Source organism: Emys orbicularis, chromosome 11 (genome assembly GCF_028017835.1).
Source record: "Emys orbicularis isolate rEmyOrb1 chromosome 11, rEmyOrb1.hap1, whole genome shotgun sequence".
In the NCBI taxonomy this organism is placed as follows: Eukaryota; Metazoa; Chordata; order Testudines; family Emydidae; genus Emys; species Emys orbicularis.
Window position 1 is genome coordinate 12,408,981 of NC_088693.1, and position 22,068 is coordinate 12,431,048.

At 42.0% G+C, this 22,068-nt stretch overlaps 2 protein-coding genes across 2 annotated transcripts in view; both read left to right on the top strand.

Moving 5' to 3' along the window:
- The window catches only part of KALRN (kalirin RhoGEF kinase), a 730,922-nt gene extending 722,809 nt beyond the window's left edge, over positions 1–8,113 (top strand). The window contains exons 24-27 of the mRNA XM_065413426.1: positions 1,503–1,581; positions 2,865–3,065; positions 4,764–4,902; positions 7,568–8,113. Coding sequence (XP_065269498.1) covers positions 1,503–1,581; positions 2,865–3,065; positions 4,764–4,902; positions 7,568–8,113 — 965 coding nt within the window. The remainder of the gene's footprint in view (positions 1–1,502; positions 1,582–2,864; positions 3,066–4,763; positions 4,903–7,567) is intronic.
- A 7,370-nt stretch (positions 8,114–15,483) lies between these two features.
- Positions 15,484–22,068, top strand: UMPS (uridine monophosphate synthetase). The gene is made up of 6 exons (XM_065413498.1): positions 15,484–15,636; positions 16,935–17,088; positions 18,306–18,974; positions 19,537–19,712; positions 20,293–20,407; positions 21,417–22,068. Exons 1-6 carry the CDS (start codon positions 15,484–15,486, stop codon positions 21,596–21,598), a joined length of 1,449 nt encoding a protein of 482 aa, XP_065269570.1. The 3' UTR covers positions 21,599–22,068.

Genomic DNA, 22,068 nt, shown 5'->3' on the forward strand with positions numbered 1-22,068 from the left:
TAGGTCCACCCATGGCTATTAGCCAGGATGGGCAGGGATGGTGTCCGTAGCCTGTTTGCCAGAAGCTGGGAATGGGCAACAGGGGATGGATCACTTGATGACCTGTTCTGTTCATTCCCTCTGGGGCACCTGGTACTGGCCACTGTTGGAAGACAGGATATTGGGGTAGATGGACCATTGTTCTGACCTAGTATGGCCGTTCTTATGTTCTTCAAGCCTTGAGAGTCTGCACTCCAGCCCAACTCGCAACATCTGCACTGCTATTTTTAGTGCACTAGCTCAAACCCCGTGTCATGAACATACAGCTAAGGGTAGCATAAAATCCCTCCTTTACCTGTAAAGGGTTAAGAAGCTCAAATAACCTGGTTGCACCTGACCGAAAGGACCAATAAGGGGAGAAGATACTTTCAAATCTGTGGGGGAAGGTTTTTGTTTTCTCTCTGTGTGTTCTCTCTGGGTCATCGAGGAATCAAGGCAGGGAAAATACATCTCCCAAAGCCAGACCTGAACTAAGCATCTAAGATTACAAATTGTAAGTAATAGGAAGGAAATGCGTTAGATTATCTTTTGTTTTAGTTTGTGGATTGTCCCTATGCTAAGAGGGAGGTTTATTCCTGTTTTTTTGTAACTTTAAAGTTTTGCCTAGAGGGGAATCCTCTGTGTTTTGAATCTTATTACCCTGTAAAATTACTTTCCATCCTGATTTTACAGAGGTGCTTCTTTTACTTTTTTCTTTATAATAAAGTTCTGGGTTTTTTTTCAGAATCTGATTGGTTTTTAGTGTCCTAAAACCCCAAGGGTCTGGTCTGTGCTCACCTTGTTAACCTATTTGGTTGGTATATTATTCTCAAGCCTCCCCAGGAACGGGGGTGAAGGGGCTTGGGGGAATATTTTAGGGAAACAGGAACTCCAATTGGTCCTTTTGCTGAATCTTTGTCTAACTCACTTGGTAGTGGCAGCAGTACCCATCCAAGGACAAGGAAGGATTTGTGCCTTGGGGAAGTTTTTAACCTAAGCTGGTTGAATATAAGCTTAGGGGGTCTTTCATGCGGGTCCCCACATCTGTACCCCAGAGTTCAGAGTGGGGAGGGAACCCTGACACCCCGTCAGTGTGACTCTGTCTACCTGGGCTGGGTGGCTCGCTCCCAGCTGCAGTGTAGATGTGCCCAGAGAGGCAACTATAACTTAGGCCCCACAAGCTGTCTTTGTTACAGTGAAGATCATGCAGCCACTGGAGCAGCCCAGAACTGGGACGTCACAAAGGTAACTTCAAGTCACCTTAACTTCCTCTTCTCCTGGGCTGCACCTTTTAGAGGCACAGCGCAGAATCTCCCGCTGGCAGTTTTGCCTAGGGAAGAGATATGGAAACTGACTCTTAATTGTTAATTTCTCCTTTAAGACACTTAAATTTTTAAATGCTATATGATCATTAGAACGTGTTTTATGTTACCTAGGAAACTTTTCTTAACCTGGATCTTTCTTGAATTTGTTTTTCCCCAAAGATGCTGCCGCTGATGGCGCCACTGTTTCATGGAAAGAAAACTTTGACTTTGCTTATATGGAATTGCATGAGATTGGGAGGTAATATTAGCATTGTAATAAACCAGAAAAACAACCATGTGAAGCTTTCCCATCAGGAGAATGTTTAGGGTTCTTTTTGTAGCTACCAAGTAAATGCAACGTTTCCTTCTTACCTTTTTAAAAATGCCATTTCTTTCATGCTGTTGTGCACATAAAATCAGTACAAAATATGTCACTTTCAAGATCAAGTTTAGAATATAGTCGCAGTGTAATTCAGAAGGGAATGGCTGAATGTGAACTTCTAACCTATTAGGTGTGGAAATCTGTATCCGTCACTGGAAGTTTTTGCTAGCATCTGCTCTCATTTCTCTAGTTTGACCTGGGCTTTTAATGTCATGATAATCCAGCCAATCTTGATATACTTAACTCTCAGCGCCCTAGTTCAGCAAAGTGCTTAAGCGTGTGCTTAAGTCCATCACTATCCAACAAAGTATTTAAGTGCACGATTAAAGTTAATCATGCACGTAAGTGCTTTGCTGAATAGAGATGATTTGTTGAACTGGAGCCCAAATGGGTAATGTAGAGTACTTTGGGTGAGCTCACCCTCTTGGGGTTGGCCAATATATAAAGATAAGGGATCTACTACTAGTGCAGTCTGAGATCTGCTTTAGGTCAAGTGGTGGAGGCCAGTGTTTCTGGGGCTAATGGGTTAGGGTTCTACCGTGGCTCTGTAGGGCAATGTGCAATTCATCTAGTACCTGTCTGTGTTCAGTATACGGATTCTTTAATTACTTTACTAGTTACAAGACAAGAGTATTTCACTTTGTTCCTCCACTGTGGAACAATTGTGCATGGCTTTGGACAAGTCTGACCTGCTCTGTATAAGTGATTCACTACTGCTTCCCCTCAGAATCACTTGATCTCATAACTGAAATGACTAGGTGAAATTATTAAATATTGTTAATTAATGGGGGGGTGGTTTCTTTTGGTTTTCTGAGAATGGTCGTTGTTTTTATTAAGAAAATATTTTTGTGCTTATTTAAAAGAAAAAGCAGCAGCTGCAAATTGAGCCCACGGGAGATCATTAGACGACAGCACAATGACTGTACAAAGAGAAATGACGCCATTTATCATCTCTTTTTGCTCATCCCAAAAAAATCTAAACTCCCAGGATAAGGCACATAGGTTCTTTGTAAGGAAATGTTATGAATAACTAGACAAATCTGATTCCTTGTAAAATATTAATGCGCCGACTCAAATAACACTTTGAAAATCACTCTTATTGCACTGAAAAAACCAGACATGATTTATTCATGGCTCGTCTTCATTATCGTGTCTTCCAGGGGTCGATTCTCCACAGTAAAGAAATGTATTCACAAAGCCACCAGGAAGGACGTCGCTGTGAAATTCATTAGTAAAAAAATGAAAAAGAAAGAGCAGGCGGCACACGAAGCAGCTTTGTTACAGCACTTGCAGCATCCTCAGTACATAACTATCCACGATACCTATGAGTCGCCCACGTCTTATATCTTAGTTTTAGAGCTGTAAGTACCTCGCAGGATCAGGATTTAAGTGAGGCTCTCCCATTGACTTCAGTGAGCCTAGCATGTCACCCGCTGCCCTTTTTTAGATCATAGTGCCGGGTAGCGCACCCGTTACACGCTGGATTTCTATTCTCTCGTCTATGGATTAAAGGAAACTAAGAATCACTGGGACAAGTTCATGTTTGATGTTACTCCGCTGAAGTCAGTGGGATTACATCAGAGATTAATTTGGCCCCCACTGTCCATTTTTGATAATTGTGTTCAAATATATATCAGTCAAATCTCACCCAAATGCCTATTTTTTTTTTTTTTTTTTTTTAGTGACAAATGCAGTGCAGCAAGCACTATTGCTCTGTAAAGAAATGGTGGCTTTTGGAGACAAGATGTCTTAGTGGACAGAGCACTGGTTTAAGACTCCAGAGACCTGAGTTCTAGTCCTGGCTCTGTCACTAACCTGCTGGGTGACCTGAGGCAAGTCACTGGCCGCCCCGTGCCTCAGTTTCCCCAGCTGTCAAATGGGGATAATGATATTGGCCTACTTTGAAATCTAATTATTAAAAAAGTTTGATATTATTATTAATGCAAAATGCTACCTAGGTAGAGAATGTCCCATGAAGTACAGGTGGGCTATTTATTTGTGTGTGTGTGTGTGTGTGTGTGTGTGTGTGTGTGTGTGTGTGTGTGTGTATTATTTTTATATATATATATATATATATATATATATATATATATATATATATATATATATATATATATATATATATATATATATATATATATATATATATATATATATATATATATATATTAACTTATCAACAGTCTTTGAAAATCTAAAGCAGCCTCAAGATACCATCATTTGCTCAAGGACGAATTCAACATATGGTGGCAATTTCTCTGAAAACAAATACATTTATTTACTGGGATTGGTCTATTTATCTGTAGAGCTGATGGATAAAGGTGTAAAAAAAAGAAAAAAAAGACTGAAATTTTCAAATGAAAATATTTTCCTTTTGAAAATGTACACTCTGAAAAATGTCCACCCAGGCCTATTTATCTCTGTGTGTGTGTGTGTGTGTGTGTGTGTGTGTGTGTGTGTATATATATATATACTCTGAAAAATGTCCATCCAGGCCTATTTATCTCTGTGTGTGTGTGTGTGTGTGTGTGTGTGTGTGTGTGTGTGTGTGTGTGTGTATATATATATACACACACACACACACACACACACACACACACACACACACACAGAGATAAATAGGCCTGGGTGGACATTTTTCAGAGTGTACATTTTCAAAAGGAAAATATTTTCATTTGAAAATTTCAGTCTTTTTTTTCTTTTTTTTTTACACCTTTATCCATCAGCTCTACAGATAAATAGACCAATCCCAGTAAATAAATGTATTTGTTTTCAGAGAAATTGCCACCATATGTTGAATTCGTCCTTGAGCAAATGATGGTATCTTGAGGCTGCTTTAGATTTTCAAAGACTGTTGATAAGTTAATGGTTGAGGAATAATCATGCTACCGCTTTCATGGCCTGCCAGTGTCTTTAGATATCATTAGCTACATGCTGAGCCTTACATTTGAACTTCCTCCATTTTTAGTCATTGCAGTTATATTTTCAAATATTAGCCATTCCTGGAGGTTTCGTGTGATGAATTTTTTTTTCAAGCTGGGTTTTTGATTTGTTTTTAGTATGGATGACGGCCGTCTCTTGGATTATCTTATGAATCATGATGAACTGATGGAGGAAAAAGTAGCTTTCTACATAAGAGACACAATGGAAGCCTTACAATATCTTCACAATTGCAGAGTGGCTCATTTAGATATAAAGGTAGGAAGAAAAGAGGATGAAGCTATTCCTTGGTCAAGCACCAACCCCAGAACGCTTAGACACAGTCTGTGCCCTAATGAGTTTACAATCGAAATAGACAAGCACTACAGTTCAGATCTATAAAGCACCAGGTGGCCAGCAGAAATGCTGATCACACTGTGGTGCGGGATTTCTTTCTTCCTTTTAATACGTAAGACATCCCTTCCCTGTTTGATGGGTTTATACTGCTGGGCTTTGTGGAAGAGCCATGTTTTAAGGCGGGATTTAATTAGGAGCGTGGATGCCTGGCACATGAGAAAAGTTGTTCTTGCAAAGAAGACAAAAGTAGGAGAAGGCTGCAAAAGGAGAAGTTGGGCGCGAGGAGCAAAGTAGGGACTACGAAAAGAAAAGAGCAGGGGGCAGGCAAGAGCATAGCAGTGCAAAGCCTTGAAGGTCAGGGCAAGGAGCTTAAACTTCAATGGGATGGGAGAGGAGCCCAGTGGAGAGATTCAAGGAGGGGAGTGACTTGGTCAGAGGGAAGAAGGATTTTCCCAACTGCATTTTGGAGAATTAGAGAGGCTCAAAAGTCTATAATGTCATTAACATGAATCAAACCTTGTTTTGTTAACACACATGGCAGGAGGCAGCTATGCTGTCAGAGTCTGACAGATAATGTCCTGAATTCATTATTGTAATGTTTTACTTATTGGCATTCCAATTCTTTTGACTGATTGATTATAACTAGCATACAATACAGTGACTAGAATTTCATTGGGGATTGACACCAACCTGGGCTCAAGCGGCCCTGGGTAGAAGTTAAGGTGGTATTGGTTGTTTGGGGATTATTATTTTTTTATATAAAGTGCATGTGCAGACTTAAATGGCAATCAAAAATAGACACTGAGGCACCAACCCACCCTTTTATATGAATTCCCTTTCCACTTAGTGACTTAATCCCTACTAGTAGACTCAGCTCTGTGGAGGAGTCTCCTGGAATCTTCACCCCCAGAAATGTTATTTCAGGTGGTACTTTGGTTCTTCCATTGCCCATGACCAAATCTTTTTTCCAAAATAACATATAAAAAGGTTAAGTCCCAATTGGCTAAGCTACCGAAAATGCTTTTCAATATGTATTTGTATATTCTTTGCTGGACCTACAGCAGCTTTCAGGAAGTATATAGGTGTTCCTGAAAATTACTTAAATTACACTGAATCCTAAATTAGCAACTCTATTAGACCATGGGATAGTTTCCCAAAGCAACTGGTGGAAGTCCCCATCACTTGAGTCATTCAGAGATGCACTGAAGGGAACAAAATTGTGCTGGTAAGTGAAAAGCAAGAGAGGCAGAAGTCACAGTAGGCTAAGTCATGCACTTATAAAACTGGGTGAGGGAAGGGATGCTGGTATTGTCAACAATGATTTGAGAACGGAGAGAGAGAGTTTGGAAAGCTCTGTGATTAATTTAATTTTAGACACGTTGAGCTTGAGGTAGCAGTAAGAACTGCATGAGGATGAGGAGATAAAGGACAGATCAGCAGAGAGATATGAGTAGATGATGATGAAGAAATAAATTTGAAAGTTATCACAAGCTAGATGAGAGCTGAATCCATGGTTCAAATGAGAACTCCTGGGGAAAGTGCAAAAGGAAGCAACAGAGAGTCCTGTGGCACCTTTAAGACTAGCAGATGTATTGGAGCATAAGCTTTCGTGTGTGAATGCGTCTGACGAAGTGGGTATTCACCCATGAAAGCTTATGCTCCAATACATCTGTTAGTCTTAAAGGTGCCACAGGACTCTTAGTTGCTTTTTACAGATCAAGACTAACACGGCTACCCCTCTGATTCTTGACACCATGCAAAAGGAAGGACACAGCCCAGAGCCCTGCAGATCTGCAACAAGTATAGGGAGAGAGCCATAAGAAATGCTGAAATAGCTACGAGCAGGAGGAAACCAGCAGAGGTTAGGACCAAAAATACCTGCACTCTAGTTTGGAAGACAAATAATTATATCCATATATAATTGCTCTAGGAAGATTAATTTGGGAAAAATAAACTTATCTCGTCTCATAGAAACCAAGAGTCAAGTCCTGCTCCATTACACTGGTGTAAAACCAGAATAACTCCGTTGACGCTAAAGGCTGTGTAAACGGGAGCTGAATTTGTTCCCAGGCATTCAGTGTCCTGATTGGTATTTCGCATCTCTGATTCAGTATAAGTTTTGATGAGCTAGTACACAGGGGTGCTCAACCTTTTTCTTTCTGAACCCTCCCCCCCCCCAGACATGCTATAAAAACTCCACAGCCCCCCTGTGCCACAATAACTGGTTTTCTGCATATAAAAGCCAGGGCTGGCATTAAGGGGTAGCAAGCAGGGCAATTGCCCAGGGCCCCACACCACAGTGGGCACCATGAAGCTAAGTTGCTCAGGCTTCTGCTTCAGCCCTAGGTGGTGGGGCTCAGGGCCCCAGGCTTCAGCCCCATGCAGTGGAACTCTGGCTTTCTGCCCTGGGCCCCAGCAAATCTAACACTGGCCCTGCTTGGTGGACCCCGTGAAACCTGCTCACGGACCAGGGGGATCCCTGGACCCCTGGTTGAGAACCACTGGTGTCAATTTCTCTTAAAATGAAAGCGACACATTTCATTTACAAAACAATCCCACAATTTAGTCTGTTTTAAAATTTCAACAGCCAGAAAATCTGCTCATTGACTTAAGGATCCCAGTGCCTCGTGTCAAGCTTATAGACTTGGAAGATGCAGTTCAGATCACGGGTCATTACCATGTTCATCAGCTGCTTGGAAACCCTGAGTTTGCAGCTCCTGAAGTTATCCAAGGTGCCCCTGTCTCACTGGGCACAGACATCTGGAGTATTGGGGTCCTCACCTATGTCATGTTAAGTGGCGTCTCTCCATTCCTGGATGAAAGCAAAGAGGAGACCTGTATAAACGTGTGCAGAGTGGATTTCAGCTTCCCTCATGAGTATTTCTGTGATGTGAGTCATGCAGCCAGAGACTTCATCAACGTTATCCTCCAGGAAGACTTCAGGAGGAGGCCAACAGCAGCCACTTGTTTACAGCATCCTTGGCTGCAGCCTCACAATGGCAGCTATTCCAAAATCCCACTGGATACCTCCCGTCTGGCTTGCTTCATTGAGCGCCGCAGACACCAGTATGATGTGCATCCAGTTCCCAACGTCAAGAGCTTCATAATGAGCAGGATGAACCCGGGAACGTGATGCAATGTAGTCCTGTGATATAGACAGCTGGGCCTGAGGCAAGGCATACAGTATGAACAGACACACAGTGGAATCTGTCTGTATATAATTCTGTATTGAGTATTACATACATTTCATGTGGTTTCCCAAACTGAGGGATGTAACTCATGCTAGTGGTTGCAGTATCGGTCCAGTTACTCAGAACCAAAGTTAATGTAGGTGCTGTTAAGTGGGCGTGCACACCCTCTTGACAAGGCTGTTCTTGGAAAGCAAGCAATCTTCTGGTTATAGTGATGTCCATATTATAAAGAGGGTGTTTAAAATGGGAACCAAAATACTGTTGCCTTAGTTTTTTGAAAGGCAGCCTTATAAGACAGCCTCACGGTCTTGGCAGACTGATTTGGAAGAGAGTAGTGATTGGTGGAGTAAAACTAGGTTGACCCTAGGCAGTCGTCATTTACTGCAAAACTGTGTTGGATTCAGATTTTGCTGAAATCATTGCTAGCCAAGTGCCAGTTACAGGCAGGACTTTGCAAGCCCTTAATACACGACTCCCATTGACATCAATGGGGACTCAGCCTGCAGAGGGCATGCAGGATCAGGCCCTATTCATTGTAATATCAGCTTTTGTGGTTAACTGATTTAAATACAATGTGATTTCAGACACTCTCTCGTTACATGGTATTGCTCACGCATACCTCTTCAGTTCAGAATACCAGTGGGATTCCAGAGCTTTCTGCTACATCAAACCAACATGCAGTAACTTTTAGAGCTATGGTTAAGGCAGTGAATTCACTGTGGCAGAAAGCTGTTTTGACTAAGCACAATGAGACGCTGATGGTTTTTTAAAACACTTTATAAACATTGTACAGAAATCTTTTCCAAAACCTGTGCACTGAGAAAAGGCTATGTCGGATTTTTGCAGTATCTGTAATTAGATGATGATGATTTTTTTTCTATCAGGTTGTTCAATTTACATATGTTGTGTATATATAAAAAGGATCCTGTTCCATTTCTAGCTCTGAAATTGCTCAGCCCAAAGTCCATCCAAAGCCGGTCAAAGTGCAGTAAGAGTAATGGGTTCATCTTTGTGCTTACAGCTTCAAAATGGTTTTCAGTGTTTAAAATTGATTGCTTATTACCCTTCCAGATTCATAAATCTCTCTCCAGGCACTTTAAGGCCTCCATCACCAAAGCATCCATGAGGCTATTTTTATGTCCTAGGCAATTCATTGGCTGGCCAAATCTTCCCCTTTTTATCCGCAGGACCAGAAGAGGCAACTCACCGCCTAGTGTTTTCTCCCCTCCTGCTCCAATAGCTCGGGGACCCTACAAATTGTAAGGCCAGCCCTGTGTGGGGTGGATCTGATATCCACGCACCTGGAAAGAATATACTCCATTGCTGATTAAGTTCTGTCAGTACTGAGAGCTCTCTGGGTGCCTGGAGTAGGTAATACCACTGATGTTACCAAGCCAGGTAATAGTAAACCCTTCATTCATGGTGTTGGGGTTTCTTGAGGCAAAGGGCTTGATTCAATAACCTGTGCTATCTAGTCTATCTTGAGAAATCACTTAGGGGCAGTAGCAAAATCCAGCACACAGTCCTAGTGATGGGGCTGTGTCCTGGGAATATCCACAGGAGTTGGTTGGTGGGCAGAGAGGAATTCTCTCCACTGCCAGGTGATGCAGGCACTCTACAAGCGCTACAAAAACCGCAAACTGAATAATAATGGGGGATTTCAGCTATCCCCGTATTGACTGGGAACATGTCACCTCAGGATGGAATGCAGAGATAACATTTCTATATGCCATTAATCACTGCTTCTTAGAGTAGCTAGTCCTAGAACCCACAAGGAAGAGGGAATTCTTGATTTAGTCCTAGGTGGTGTACAGGATCTGGGCAAAGAGGTGAATAGAGCTGGATGGCTTGGTAATAGCAACCATAATCTAATTAAATTTAACATCCGGGGGGGGGGGGGGCGGGGAACTGAAGAAACCCACCACAGTAGCATCTAACTTCATAAAGGGGATCTACACAAAAATGAGGAGGCTAATTAAATGAAAATTAAAAGGAACAGTCACAAGAGTGAAATGCCTGCAAGTTGCATGGAAACTTTTAAAAACACCATAATAGAGGCACAACTATATGTATATCCCAAATATAAAAAACAGAGGACCAAAAAAACAACAAAAAAAGGCAAGTCACCATGGCTAAACAGAGTTAGAGAGGCAGTTAGAGAAAAACACATTCTTTAAGAATTGGAAGTCAAAACCTGAGGAAAACAGAGAGGAGCATACACTCTGGCAAGTCAAGTGTAAAACTGTAATAACAAAAGACACAAAAATTAATTGCAAAATTGTTTTTAAATACACCAGAAGCAGGAACTTGCCAAACACACAGTGGGCCTCTGAACAATCGAGGTGCCAAAGGAGCACTTAGGAAAGACAAGGTCATTGTCAGGGCCGGCTCCAGGCACCAGCGCAGCAAGCAGCTGCTTGGGGCGGCCAACGGAAAGGGGCAACATATTCGGCTCTTCGGCGGCAGGTTCCCTCAGTCCCCCTCCAAGGGAAGGACCTGCCACCGAATTGCTGCTGAAGAATGAAGCGGCGGCGCCGAAGTGCCGCCGATCGTGGCTTTTTGTTGTTGTTTTTTCTGCTTGGGGCAGCAAAAACGCTGGAGCCGGCCCTGGTCATTGTGGAGAAGCTAAATGAATTCTTTAAATTGGTCTTCACTGCAGAGGATGTGAGGGAGATTCCCACATCTGAGACGTTATTTTAGGTGGCAAATCTGTTGAACTGTACCAGATTGAGGTGTCAGTAGAGGAGGTTTTAGAGCAAATTGATGAATTAAACAGTAATAAGTCAGAAGGACCAGATAGTATTCACCCAAGAATTCTGAAGGAACTCAAATATGAAAGTGCAGAATATTAACTTTGGTATGTAACTTATCACTTAAATCAACCTCTGTACCAGATGCCTGGTGGATAGCTAATATGATGCCAATTTCTAAAAAAGGATCCACAGGTGATCCTGGCAATTATAGGCCAGTAAGCCTAACTTCAGTACCAGGTACTGTAACAGACACATAGATGAATACAATATGTTGGGGAAGTGTCAACACTGCTTTTGTAAAGGGAAATCATACCTCACCAATCTATTAGAATTCGATGGCTCGACCAACATGTGGACGGGGGTGATCCAATGGATATAGTGTACTTGGACTTTCAGAAAGCCTTTCTCATGGTTCCTCACCAAAGGCTCTTATGCTAAGTAAGCAGTCATGGGATAAGAGGGAAAGTCCTCTCATGGATCAGTAACTAGTTAAAAGATAGGAAACAAAGGGTTGGAAAAATGGTCAGTTTTCACAGTGGAGAGAGGTACGTTTCTGGTTCACCCAAGGATCTGTACTAGGACCAGTGCTGTTCAACATATTCATAAATGATCTGGAAATGGGGTAAACAGTGAGGTGGCAAAGTTTGTAGACGATACAAAATTACTCAAAATAGTTAAGTCCAAAGCAGACTATGAAGAGTGACAAAGGGATCTCACAAAAGTGGGTGACTGGGCAACAAAATGGCAGATGAAATTCAATATTGCTAAATGAAAAGTAAAGCTTATTGGAAAACATAATCCCAACTATATGTACAAAATGATGGTATCTAAGTTAGCTGTTACCTCTCAAGAAAAAGATCTTGGAATCATGCTAGATAGTTCTCCAAAAACATCTGGTCAATGTGCAGAAGCAGTCAAAAAAAGCTAACAATGTTAGGAACCATTAGGAAAGGGATAGACAATAAGACAGAAAATATCATGTTGCCTCTATATAAATCCATGGTACACCCACACCTTGAATACTGTGTACAGTTCTGGCTGCCCCATCTCAAAAAAGATATATTAGAATTGGAAAAAGTACAGAGAAGGGCAACAAAAATGATTAGGGATATGGAACAGCTTCTATCTGAGGAGAGATTAAAAAGACTGTTCAACTTGGAAAAGAGAGGACTAAGGGGGTATATGATAGAGGTCTATAAAATCATGAATGGTGTGGAGAAAGTAAATAAGGAAGTGTTATTTATCCCTTTACATAACACATGAACCAGGGGTCATCCAATGAAATTAATAGGCAGCAGGTTTAAAATGAACAAAAGGAAGAATTTCTTCACACAATGCGGCCAACATGTGGAACTGGTTGTGAAGGCCAAAAGTATAACTAGGTTCAAAAAAGAATTAGATAAATTCATAGAGGTTAGGTCCATCAATGGCTATTTGCTCTGGGTGTCCCTAAACCTCTTGACTGTTAGAAGCTGGGAGTGGATGACAGGGGATGGATCACTTGATAAATTGCCCTGTTATTTTCACTGCTGCTGAAACATCCAACACTGGCCACTGTCCGGAAGACAGGATACTGGGCTAGATAGGCAATTGGTCTGATCCAGTATGGCCATTCTTATGTAAAATAATCAAAGCTGTCCACATCCCACCCCCACACTCTGTCACCTCCATGTCTTGTTCCTTCTCTTTTCTTTTTCTCTAATAACGGATCCTTTTGGCAGGAATGCTATTTTGAAGTGCTAAGAGACAAGGTGGGTGAGAGATCTTTTATTGGACCAACCTCTGTTGGTGAAAGAGTTAAGCTTATGCGGAGCTCTTCTTTAGGTCTAGGAAAGGTCTATTTTGAAGTGCTGGCAGTTGAAACAAGCTTCATTTTTCAAGTAAGTAAATTTGGGGCCAAATTTTTCCCTTAGTTTCCTGTGGCGTCAGAGGGTTTCACAGGTGTAATTGAGGGCATAATTTGGCCTTTCATATGCAAACCATCAAAAGAGGCTAAATATGGAACCCCAGAATGCTATTTGTATGGATGCTTTGGGACTATAACTGTACTTTAATGCCTTTTAAATTAGCAGATAAAAAGCAAATTATCTAAGATATAATACAATCTTCAGAGACCAGTTTAGTGACTAGTGCATACACAGAGGTCTGACTGACAATCACAGAGTTGGTTCTGTTTCCAGTCCATTCCCTATAGAGGCAGATTCTTCTCTCACACAGGACTGATTTATCATCCAGTTCATTCTTTTGTGTTCCATCAGAAGATGGGGCTTTTCTGAGGGGAACAAAATAAAATCCTATTTTACAAGGCTGATTGCACACTGCCATCAAGTGATGAATTCCTATTCTGGAATCTGTATATTGATGAATGTTACCATGTCAGGATTCTGAATATTTGCTGTAATTGTGGTCTTTTAATATGAAGCTAGTAAAACAAACATCTTCTCTAGTCACTTAAGCCATATTTCACCTCCATGTCCAACTTTCAATGCTGGTGCTTTTACTTCTCTTTCTACCAAACTGTTCAAAACTACTCTGCCAGTGAGGTCAATAAAACCAGATATGCCTTCCACTGATACCATAAGGAAGGCAAATGCACAGACTGTTTTGTTGTTGTTTTTTTTAAAAGAAGGAATTTCACAGCAAGAGTTAGAATATACTGATGCTTTTCAATCTTTGCAACAATCAACTGAAAGAGGAGCAAAAAAGATTGCTAGCTCAGCATTTTCAAGGTGCAAACTAATTCCACAGCCTTAATTTCAGTGTCCTGCTGGTCTGCCTTAAGTGTATGTTCTGTTTTATTATAAATTTCATTTTGTATACACACAATGTGGTTTTGTAAAGGTAAGTTTGTAAATATTTTATTTGAAAGTCCAATCACTTGTGTAACATTGTAAAGTGATTAGCTGCTGTCACATGTTAATATTACTATGCTACAATATGTTATCTACAGAAGCTTCAAAATGTACATCTTCTTTCATTGTGTTCCTATAAATACAGTATATTAAAGATGCAGTTTCTGGGTTTTTTGATTAAAGACAATTGTTCAGAGAAAATGAGTGAGTTTTATTTCACAAACGCTGGAGTCTGTAGAGCCTTTAACACTAAAACACATCAGCTACTTTACTCAATACACCCGTTCTGCCTGGATGTCCAAAGGGAACTCAAACATTGAAGGTATCACCCCAGCATGTGCTAGGTCTTATATAGAGCTGAGCGAACAATTGCTTTTGTAGTTCAGTAGTCAAATTGGAAAATCCCCCCAAAAGTTCATTTTGGACCAACCCAACATCAAACTAGGGGAGGTGGTTCTTGCTGAAATGAAAAAAATAAAAACAACAAAAATCAGGTTGGGTCAAACATGTTTTGATGCAAAATAATTTTGGGGGGTTGGGGGCATTTTACCTTTTTAAAATAAATCTAGTCATTTCATAAAGGAAACATTTAAAAAATCAAAACATTTTGTTTCAAATATATTGAAATGACACGTTTTGACTTTTTTTTCAGCTGAAACTATTCCCCAAATTCTACCCCTATACTTTCATTCAATCCAAAACTGCATTTTTCAGCAAATAAACTATTGGTCTCAAAATTTCACCCAGCTCTTGCCTCGTGCATGTAAAATATGGGATGGAACTGCTTTTTCTTTATTCGCTTCAAAGTCCAGAGGGTGGAGCGGATCTGTGGACGTGACTGTTCAAAGCTGCGCTGCTCTTCAACCATGCTCTCCCCATCCAGCGAAAGACTAAGCACTACTTGGAAAGGTCCCATTGCTCTCCCTGCAGATAGGAAGAGGAGGATCTCTGCCAAGGCGGAGAGAGGCCATCCCACCCACAGGCTAGCCCCCTTGCCAGCCTGAAGAAAGGCTCCTGTCAGCCACTGTGTTGTCAATGCATTAGATCTTATCATGAGTCTCGCAACATTTGAGCGGTTTCTTAAAGCCCCAGCTCCTGGAGTCAGGTGATTGTGGGGGGACCTCTGCTTTCATTCAAAGAAACAAGAGGCCCTTCTAGGTGCAGAGAAAAGCTGGAGGAGGTGACCCCTGCCCCAAACTCCCGGCCAGAGCAGCCCCAAGCCCTCCGCTTCGCCGCCCCCGTTTTAAGTCAAGCGCGGGTATTTTTTGAGCCGGGAGGCAGGATCCAGGGAGGCGAGGGCGGGTGACAGCGAGCACCGCCCCGATGAGTCACGTGCGGTCCGGGGATCCACGCATACACAGCCATGGGCTCCCTGTCCCCGGGGGGGGCTAGATGGAGAGTCCCCGATACCCCTCAGCCCATGCGAAGGGCTGGCTACGGAGGCCGGGACGGAGCCCTTCGAGACGCTCCATTCCCACAGAGCGCCGTGGGCCCTGGCGGGAACCCAGGCTGTCCGGCCCGGAATCAGCCCGCCGGCTCACACAGCGCATGCGCACACAGCGGCGGCGCCAGCCAAGGAATGCAACAAGGCCCCTTCTTTTCCCGTTGCTAGCGCCGCGGCTCGCTCTCTGTCACGTCATCATTGGGCGCCGGCAGGAAGAGGCGGCTGAGGCGCGGCGCGCGCGGGCCGGCTTTGCCTGAGGGAGCATGGTGGAGACGGGCTCCGTGGAGCGGCTGGTGTCCGGGCTGCACCGGGCCCAGGTCCTGCGCTTCGGGGACTTCGTGCTCAAGAGCGGCCTCGCCTCCCCCATCTACATCGACCTCCGGATCATCGTCTCCCATCCGCCGCTCCTGAACCAGGTACGTGGCCGCGGGGGATGGTGCGGTGGGGCCTGCTGCTGGTTGGGGGGGAGGCAGGGGCGGCGGCCCTCGGGCTCTACTGCTGCGGGGGAGGGGGAGTCCGGTCCGATCCGGTCTGCGGGCCCTGCTCTACTTTTGAGCAAAGCAGCCTGGAGCCTGCAGTATGGGCATATCTGGGAAAGAGCCGAGCCCGTAATCCCTGTACCAGCTCCTTGGGCGGCTGTGCAGAGCGTACGTGGCGATCGCTCTCCGCAGATCGGTACGTGACAGGGCTCTGCACCCACCGTAACGTTTGTCCGCTTGGTAATATTTAAAACCGTTCCTTCACCTGACGCGGATGCGCACTCGGCACCAGCATGCGCTGCTGAGGCATTTCACAGACAAAAGTCAAAGCAGATTTACTAGTATTGCGGTATGGAAAAATCTCTCTCGAATATCTTTTATCCAGAAGACTGCAGAGGGCAGAAAGCTTTAGCCTGAAATGAAGCCGGAACAAGACCTGCTGGTTTCTGTACATAAGTATTTATTACACCTTGTAGCTCTCCTCTTCAGCCTCCTGACCTTGGGCTAGCCTGTGGCTCAGTTAGTTTATAATCCTCCTTTCATCCTCTGGCTGGAGTGCAGTAAATATTGAGGAATATCTGACCTTCAGCTAACTAGGAATTTAAGTTAGTTGTCTGATTTGAACAACTGAGGCTTTCCTTTATTAAAAAAAATATGTTGTACTCATTGTGGCAAGACTGGAAAACATGCTGATTTTCTTTCTCTTTGTGTATATATAAAAAAATAGTACTACAAGCATGGATCTGTAATATAGGATAAACACTATCTTTCACTTTTTTTTCTTTTTTGGCCACTGTGCTAGCTCTGTCAGTAGTTCACAGTGAGAAAAAGGTGAGAGTAAATTTAAAAGAGGAGATGACTTGTTGGCTAAAGGAATGGTGCCAATGCAAAATAATAATAATAATTAATAATTAGTAATCCAGTGGAGAGCATGTTTTGTGTGACTCCTTGAATAACTGGTCTCTGACCACTAATTCCATGAATGAAGTTACCAGACATTTTTCTTAGCTAATCCTTGCCCCAAAGAGTTTAGTCTTAATCTATTTTGATAGTACCCAAAATGTGTTAGCAACTATCAGGGTACAAATAGTACTGGCAGAATATTGCTTACAAACTTCTGAGGAAGTAGCTTCTGCTCAGACACCAATCAGTCAGGAATATCTGAAATTGATTCCATGGGTAATATATGCTTGTAGTTTAATTTAGTATTGCTTAAAAATATGATGTATCTTTAGATTGCAGATCTCCTGTTTCAAACGGCAAAAAATGCAAGGATCAAGTATGACTCAGTGTGTGGTGTTCCATATACAGCGTTGCCTTTGGCTACAATTATCTGCTCGTCCAACCAGATCCCAATGCTTATACGGAGGAAGGAAGCAAAACAATATGGTAAAATGATTCAAGTTAATTAAGATTAAATTGTCTTTTCTGGTTGAAAGATTTGCTTGTGAAAGTACTTTAAATAGTTTTTATGACTTGCGTTCTTTGTGTTCCAATGGAAGACCATCTCTCCAGTTGAAGGGAAAAGAATTCCCACTCACCTGCCCCCCAAAATGTATAACACTGTCTAATCACTACACTCATTGCTGGCTGTTCTCCTAGAACAAGTGCCTTTTGTTGCATCTCCCTAACAGGTGCTGCATGAGCTTGTGCCCATATACTGGTTATGAGGAAAGGTGCCAGGGACTCAGGCCTGGTCCACACTAACCCCCCACTTCGAACTAAGATACGCAACTTCAGCTACGTTAATAACGTAGCTGAAGTCGAAGTACCTTAGTTCGAACTTACCGCGGGTCCAGACGCGGCAGGCAGGCTCCCCTGTCGACTCCGCGTACTCCTCTCGCGGAGCAAGAGTACCGGCGTCGACGGCGAGCACTTCCAGGATCAATCCGGGATCGATTTATCGCGTCTAGACAAGACGCGATAAATCGATCCCAGAAGATCGATTGCTTACCGCCGGACCCGGAGGTAAGTATAGACGTAGCCTCCATAATCTCTGCAATCTCAGGGTGTTAAACTGCTTCTTGTTGGGTGTAGAACTAGGATATTGGTAAATATATTAAAATATATTATCTCAGTGGTGCAGATAATTTTCATGCCATGGCAAATAGCTACAGAAGAGATTAATTTTATGGGTTTAGTTCTGGTTTCACTAACAATAATTTGCTCTTCTATAGTGCCTTTCACCCAAGGATTAGTAGAATGTGTGTGTTGGTGCCTGTAAGAGCAAATAAATCATAAAGATCTCAAGTTGTTTTGCAAATATGAATAAACCTCACAACTTCCTGGGGTATAAAGGAGTATTTTATCTACTCAGGAAGGTCAAGTCACTTGCATGAAGTTACAAAACAAGTCAGTAACAGAGCTGTGAACAGAATTTTGATGCCTAATTTCAGTTGTAATCACTATACGCATTACCTTCCTAGAATGCCAATGAAAGCAAAGCACCTTACTGTCTTCAAGACTAATTCAGTTACTTAATAGTGATGGCTTCCCCGATACACATAGTACATTTAGCTTTAACAATAGTAAGTCTTAGGGTAACAATTTTATGTTAATTTTTTTAAATTGGTGATTCAATGGATTGTGTGTCTATTGATTTAAAGGTACCAAGCGTCTGGTGGAAGGCATCATTAATCCAGGAGAAACCTGTTTAATCATTGAGGATGTGGTCACAAGTGGATCTAGTATCTTGGAAACTGTAGAGGTTCTTCAGAAAGAAGGATTAAAAATCACAGATGCAATAGTGCTCCTGGATAGAGAGCAGGGAGGAAAACACAGGTTAGAAGAACGAGGGATTCGCCTACATTCTGTGTGCACCTTGTCCACGATGCTAGAGATTCTCCAGCAGCAGCAAAAAGTTGACTCTGAGATGGTTGAAAAGGTGAAGAAATTCATTCTGGAGAATGTCTTCAAACCAGCAGAGCAAAATGGTGCTGCTCCCATCAAACAAATGTGCAAAGAAATGAGCTTTAGCGCTCGTGCTCAGCTACCTGGAATCCATCCTGTTGCAGCACGACTTCTCAAGCTCATGGAGAAGAAACAAACTAACCTGTGCCTCTCTGCTGATGTCACAGACTCCAAAGAACTTCTACAGCTGGCTGCCACTCTAGGCCCCAGCATTTGTATCTTAAAAACTCATATAGATATCCTGAATGATTTCACCCAAGAGGTAATAAAGGAGTTGCGAGCACTTGCAGACCAACATGAGTACCTGATATTCGAAGACCGCAAGTTTGCAGACATTGGAAACACTGTGAAACATCAGTATGAGGGTGATTATTTGCAACCTTAGTTTATTGTGACTTTTTTGCCAATATCTTTGCCTGCTGAATATAATGTGATTCCCTTTAGTGCAAAGATATGATGATGATGATACCTATATTGATTTTTAAAACACCATTTACTGTGTTTGATTTTTCTTGTCTGAAGCTCTTCATTTAAGCTATAACAATATCTCTGTAGAGCCTTCATCACCTGAACCTGTTTTGTTTTTTTTTCTTTCTCATCATTTTGTTCCATGTTGCCCTGAAAGGTAATACTAGTGACAGTAGGCTCTAGGTCTTGATAAACGCCTCTCCAGACAACGAAGATGAAACCTTACAGGTATTTGTGAAAAATATGATTTAGAGACAGTGGCCGGTTGTGTTTAGGCTGCTTACAGGTTGTTCAATCAGATTGTACATGCAGCTGCCAGAAACTGCAGTAGTTAAAATGTCTTAAAAATGTGCATTGCTTATTGTGCTCTGTCTTCGTTAAAACACATTTCATGCTTGAGGAGAAATTCATAGTGGTACTTAACTAAAAATATGTGGCTCTCTGTTTCTTTCTTCTCAGGTGGTGTATTCAAAATAGCTTCCTGGGCAGATATAGTTAATGCCCATGTGGTCCCAGGCTCTGGAGTTGTGAAAGGGCTGAAAGAAGTAGGGCTTCCTTCACAGCGAGGCTGTCTTTTGATTGCTGAGATGAGTTCTCAAGGGTCACTTGCCACTGGTGACTACACAAAATCTGCAGTAAGTAGGAATTTCTGTTTTGCTTGAAAGACTTGCAGATTGCTCTGGCAATGGAGATTGGTTGTGTGCACGTCATAACATCACAGCCTGCATTTACAAACAGCTTTTCAAGTACAACTACTAGTTACCAGATTTCTCTGCAGTGCCTTAAAGACAATAAACTTGTAGACTTTCAGATCTTAAGAGGTTGCTCACAGCTTCAACGTGGTATCACCAGTCTGTTACTGACTTGTTTTGAACTATCATGGTGACCACGTTACTACTTTCCTTAGCAATCACATCCTGTTAGCTTTTGTTCTACATTCCCAGTCTAATGTCCAGTCTTCTGTTACACAGCTTCTAGTTACATGTAGGTTCTAATAAGGAGCTGTCAATTCTGCATGCTGTGTGATTATTTCTTAAGTAGTGAAGCTAGGACATGGAGTGAAACACTGCAAAAAGCTGATTTCTCTCTGGCGTCTTACACTGTCAGACAAAACATGAAGCATGCAGGTGGTAGGGCTTGAGACAACTCATTGGTCAGGTTTAGTTTTAAGCATGGGAATTTGTAACTTTGTTCTTTGGTTTTTGTTATATTTAGGTACAAATGGCTGAAGAAAACTCAGATTTTGTTTTTGGATTCATTTCTGGTTCCAGAGTTAGTAACAAACCAGAATTTCTTCACTTGACTCCGGGGGTCCAGATGCAAGCTGGAGGTAAAAACACTCCTGGGGAGGTAGAATTTGCAATGAAATTTCTCACGGTCATTTCAGAAGTGACTTTTAAATAATAGAATGTTTACAGTGTAATTTTTTTGCAGCTGTCTCTAATATAACTATTTTGAAGGGGGGAAAACTGGTTGATATCCCATGAAAATAGTATTGTGCATGTGCAATGCATCTTATCCAATAGGTGTGGATGCTTGGATCCAAGTATGAGACCGTATGTGCCTAGAAACAACAGCCCTCAATCCTCAATACTTTCTCCTGAAGATCTCTGGAAACTTCCGGAAGGAGAACAGTAGGCTAGGCAGCCTTTTTGCTAGGCTTCTTGCTACCTCAGGTTTTGCGTGCAATGGAGTGCGCAGCTCCTGCGTACGTGAAAGACTTGTTAAATGTGCTCTCGTTAGACTGCACATTCAAATGTGTAAGTGAACACAGTCAAAAAACATAAGTAAATGCAAACAATGTAAAATCCTAACCATCACATATTAACATTTTTATTTAATAGAATTGAATACAAAAGAATCAGAAGTCTTATGTTTTAAATTTTAAATAAATTAAACGTTGAGTAAGTAATGCATTTCCCAAAACTGTTTCATTAGGATGCTTTCCTTTTATCAGTAGCTGCTTCATGTAATCCAAAGCAAAATCACATATCTTCATTTGAATGCAGAAAATTCCGTTTAGTTATGTGACTATTTTGTTAAGCAGCAATCAAATCATACGCAAACACTAAATCCCAGTAATCCTGCCAGGGACTTTTTGGCTAACTACTCCATGTAGTAGAGAATGAAAAATGAGACCCTGGATATTGAATTCAGTGCAAATGATATTTAACTGGGCATTCAAAGCAATCTCATATAAAATATGTCACGTCTGAGGTGTTAAGTACTCAAGTGTGTGGCTCCTCTTGAATCCTAACGTCTGTTTTAGAACTTCTAGGAGATGGCGTTACTTATTACAAATCAGAAAAATGATGTAGCGGATGTGTTCTGTGTTTCAGGTGATAACCTTGGACAGAAGTACTTAAGTCCACAGGAAGTTATTAGCAAAAGAGGCTCAGATGTCATTATTGTGGGACGTGGCATCTTGTCTGCATCAAATCGTTTAGAGGAAGCAGAGATGTACAGGAAGGCAGCATGGGAGAGCTATTTAAGCAGACTTGCTGTTCATACACAAGACTAATTTGAGCCCAGGATTCCAGTGAACAAACTAACCCAATGCATTCTAGAAGAAGCTGGAGTAATTTGGAGGATGTTTCTCCCCGTTAGTTAGGTTGACGTCTACTCTGAACTCAATTGAATATTTTGCTTTAGGTAAAATCTGCCAATGACTTAAGTTTTTAGTAACGTGTATAAGCTAAATGACGTTAATTGTGACCATTGTTTCTTTGCATTTGAGACTGTGAAACGAAAAATCACTGCCCAACGTTAGTCTTGCTTCTAACTGGTCCTCCAGTCTATTACTTCGGAAAACAATAAATGAAAACACTCCAAGGGGTACTTGCTGGGTTATTACTGCCCTCTGGTATTTCCTTTAGTTATGGAAACAGTGCAGGTGAAGCGTTTTCAATACTGTACAACAAAGCTGACCATTCGCTACATTGAATGGGACAACAGACTAGCCTGAATCTGTTACTTAATAAACATTTTAAT

Excerpts from the sequence above, each read along its gene's own strand:
- UMPS (XM_065413498.1), top strand. The coding sequence starts at position 15,484 with ATGGTGGAGACGGGCTCCGTGGAGCGGCTGGTGTCCGGGCTGCACCGG. Across the intron at positions 15,637-16,934 it reads ATCCGCCGCTCCTGAACCAG|ATTGCAGATCTCCTGTTTCA; the intron begins GTACGTGGCCGC and ends ATGTATCTTTAG. Across the intron at positions 20,408-21,416 it reads GGTCCAGATGCAAGCTGGAG|GTGATAACCTTGGACAGAAG; the intron begins GTAAAAACACTC and ends TCTGTGTTTCAG.